At 42.5% G+C, this 4,027-nt stretch overlaps 1 protein-coding gene across 1 annotated transcript; it reads left to right on the plus strand.

The window, feature by feature from the left end:
- The first annotated feature begins 1,161 nt into the window (after positions 1–1,161).
- LOC311495764 (uncharacterized protein) lies at positions 1,162–2,909 on the plus strand. The gene is made up of 2 exons (XM_084555347.1): positions 1,162–1,854; positions 2,325–2,909. The coding sequence occupies exons 1-2, from the start codon at positions 1,536–1,538 to the stop codon at positions 2,501–2,503; spliced, it is 498 nt and encodes a 165-aa protein (XP_084411473.1). The 5' UTR covers positions 1,162–1,535; the 3' UTR covers positions 2,504–2,909.
- The last annotated feature ends 1,118 nt before the right edge of the window (positions 2,910–4,027 follow it).

The following is a 4,027-nucleotide window of genomic DNA, read 5'->3' on the forward strand; positions in this document are numbered from 1 at the left end:
TGGCTGCTCCTTTAACATTTCATTCACTCAGGGGAAATTATTTAATCAACAGCCCTTCTTTCTCTCCCTTCAGGTGCCCACTCCTGAGATCCGGGCCCACAGCCTCTACTTTGACCTGTCTGCTTACGGAGTGGAGGCCCTCCGAGAGCACCGGAACCCGACAAACAAGCCCGGCTTCCACCTGAAGATCTACGGCACCTTCAGAAACCGCTACATGGCTCTCGCCTGCCCTGCCTCTGACACCAAGATGGTTCGCTTTCTCCGACACACTGCAAACTCCTCTGTGAGACTCCACAGCTTTATTTTTTTTTTATTTTTTTTTGCATACTATTGTTGATAGGGGCTCTAGGTGTGAAGAATATGCAGCTGTGTTCCCATGTCAGTGCAGAGGGAAGACAGATAATACAAACGCAGCCGAGATCTGCCTTGCCCGTCTTCTTATTCCTCTCCTTCATCTGACAAAGATCCTCTGATCTACTATTGTGTGAATCTATTAGTGTCTGTTTGCATATGTGTGTGTGTGAGTGCGAGTGGCCACACAGTGAGTATCAGTGTTCTTGAGCCTAAAAGAACATGAAATCAAGAAATGTGGAAAGAGACCGAAGACAAAGTAGACCTCTCACCTGACTGTGTGTGAGTGCTCAGTTGTAATCAGTGAATAATTGGAGGGTAGATTCATTTTCCGTCCTGTACTGAACAGCAGGCTGTGGGTGCTGTTACAACTTCTTGGCAGTTTGTGTTTCAGTTAAAGCTCCTAGTTTTTCATGCCAAGTGCCCATTCAGATCGTGCATGGCCAGTAGCCGAAGCGTGTAGCGTAGTACACACACACAGGGTGTATAAGACCATCCTTGGAGCTCTTGTTGCTATGTGGGCGGCCATTCAAATGCACCGTTACTTGGTAACAGTTGACTGTGCAAGTATGGGTCGAAGACGAGCAGAATGGAGAATGGAAAGCAGACAAAGCGGAAGTATGGGCTTGTCATTATCCACAGCTACTGTTGTATTGATGCAAAGGCATATAGCAATCAGTAGACATCATTTCTGCTTCAGTTTTCATGCATGAGCGTAGATTTTCTTTACCATCTGAGTCAGACAGAATCCGAAGAGGGAACAAAACCTGTTATTTTGAAAGTGTGACATTGGTTCGACCTACTGTGAGCATATTAAAAGTTAATGTTTGAATTGGGCCAAAAACAAATGACTGTTTCATTATTGATTAATCTGCGGACTATTTCCTCGATTCATTGATTAACTGAGCTACTGTGACCGAGCAATTTCCCTTGTGGATGAATAAAGTCTGTCTAAGTCTAACTGGGTCATTAATTAATCAGTGACAAAGTAAAGAATCACAATTATGATTGACAGTGTTCTCTTAATTTTTAACACACAGTTTTATTTACAAACCACAATCATCTGTGTGAATTATAAAGAGTTTATTCTTTTCCTTTTTTGCACTAAAGATAAAAAACTGGTGTTTTCTTGCTGTATTTCCTCTGTGGCAGCATGATCAAGTGTAGGCTTCACACATGTGTGTATGTACATGTGTGCTTACTGTAGTCAGATTAGAACAGAAGATTTTAAAAACCGTCGACACTGCCTTTTCCCATGGTATCAAAGTTACCTCTGCTTTGTCGCTCAGATCATGAAGAACATTTTCCACCAGTCGTTCAACGCCTACAAGACGGACATCGAGCCTCGCCTCAGCGACGTGACGCTCCACCACATGCAGTGCAGCCGCCGCCTCTTTGAGATCCAGTTGTCACACAGGCGCATCAGCGCCGCCTACATAGAGGGGGACAACGTGGCAGTCACTGTGGAGGGTGAGGCCGCGCGTGTCCTAAATTTTGACACAGGTACGTGCTTATGAGTGCACAGTTACTGCTTTGCCAAGAAAAGGAACCCATTCTTTCCCTGACACGGTTTCAGTGTATCCCCAAAGTAGACACATAACATCAAAGATCAGCAGAACAGAAAGAACTCACTGAGAAGGATTCACTGAGACTAGAGATGAGAAGAAAGACGGATGGAAATGATCTTTTTCATGCGTGGAGTCTGCATAAGTGTATTGATGGGTGTATGACTCATTACTGCACTCAGTGGCCTTTCAGCTGATGCGTTCTGTTTTTGTCTCTTGATATTTATTTAAGTACCACCGTGTTCTGTTTGTTTGGAGCACAGCTATGACTTCAAGGTTACAGCTTACAGTTTAATGTATAAAATAAGAACTTCTTGCCACAATTATGTGTTGTGAATTGTGGAGATAGATTTGATTTGATGTATGTGTCTCCTCTCCTCTCCTCTCCTCTCCTCTCCCACCCTCCAGGTTGCGGAGTGAATCTAGGTTTGCGTGGCCTCGAGTCCATGGGGACGTTCATTTACCGGACAGCCACGGCTGTGGACCAGAATGATATCCTAGAGGCACTGTCGGCTAAGATGCAGCACTCCAGACAGGTGGCTGAGACCTTCAAACAGACAGGTCTTGCTGAGTCAATGTATGAATGAAGTACAACAACAGCCTTGTGAATGCATAATGCCACCTAGTGGAAAGAGTTGGCGGGTTATTCAGGGAGCGTTACAGTGGAGCACAAGTCTGGTACAGAAATGGGCCACTGGGTTGCCCTGATAATCAAATGATTTGGGCTTATATACCGCATGGGTGCAAATGCAGACCTTGATCGGTTCAGAGCCTGACTGGACGGACAGCTACAGCATATCATCCTCCACTTGTTTTTATGACAATAATTTTTCTGTCTTTCTCTAATACAGCAGCAACCTTTAGAAAGACAAAAAACAAAGAAATAAATCACTGATGGTTGCATACCAAATGTTCTGAATGAGTGTGAGCAGGTGGATAATGGGTTTGAACATGTTTATCCGCGGAATAAGAATATATAGGAGAAAGACTATTTCTGAGAGTCTGTGAAACATATAACATATTATTTTGTACTGCAATCTATATGTGTTATTAGAAAAAACAAAACACTCATGTAGCGTTATCAGCTTTAACTCAGAAATGTATAAATGCAATGATTTAACAAATAATACTCATGCAGAATCAGATGACGGGAGGTGGCAGCTGCTCCAAAGTGTAATTATCAATTCTTTTGTCTGTGTTTGCGTGATGATGTGCTGATCATTAGGCCGATGACGTCCTCAAGTATTTGCTAGAGTGGCCTGTTTTTGTGCGCTGCCCGGTTATTGAGATATTTCAGCATATTTCAAAAATGCGGGGTACAAACAGTCGAGCAACGGTGTTATGTGCCAACCGTGTTCTTGCAAGTGTATTTAGCTGGTGTCCTTTATCTTTTTATATTTGGATCCGAGCGATCTGCTCTGTCTCAGTGATCATAATTTTGTTGAAGCGCCAATAAAGCTGGTGACACACAGGTTTGGTAGGTGTGATGTGAATGTGAATTCGTGCCATCGGAGCCACCTTGTTATGATCAAGACAAATTTGTAAATCAAGATAAAATAATGAATAATAATTAAATTTCTGTTTGCTTTTTTTTTTAACTACATAGTATTTTTAAAAAGCTGCTGTGAGAAAATGTTTGGCTGTACAGCTTTCACATGAAGCAGTACTGCCCTCTAGTGGCTGATTGCATCTGTTTGCTTTTAAACTTACCTTTTAGTCATGTTTGTATAAGTATGGTGATTCACTCAGGAGTGGACCCCTCAGACTTCACTGCGCTGCTACTTAAGTCACGCTTTTGTTGCATTGCTTGATTGCAACTGCATGAAATACCTCAAGGGCCTCTCGAGTGTAATTATGTCCCCTATAGTCTCATCCTGTGTGATTCACAGTCTGACCCCATGTCTGATGACATATGAGTAGTTGAAAGAGTTTTATTTTTTTAATTAATTAGCCTGGCATTAAGAGTAAGATCCCACAACACACAGTAATATGTGCACCTGAACTTACACAGCTAAACCACATATTTACACTAACACATTTCCTGTCCATGACCAGGTGCTTGGTAAAAGACTGGTAAAATCAAAGAGACAGATGAGGTCAAGTTAAAAGCT

Source organism: Chelon labrosus (genome assembly GCF_963514085.1).
Source record: "Chelon labrosus genome assembly, chromosome: 11".
NCBI classification, from domain to species: Eukaryota; Metazoa; Chordata; class Actinopteri; order Mugiliformes; family Mugilidae; genus Chelon; species Chelon labrosus.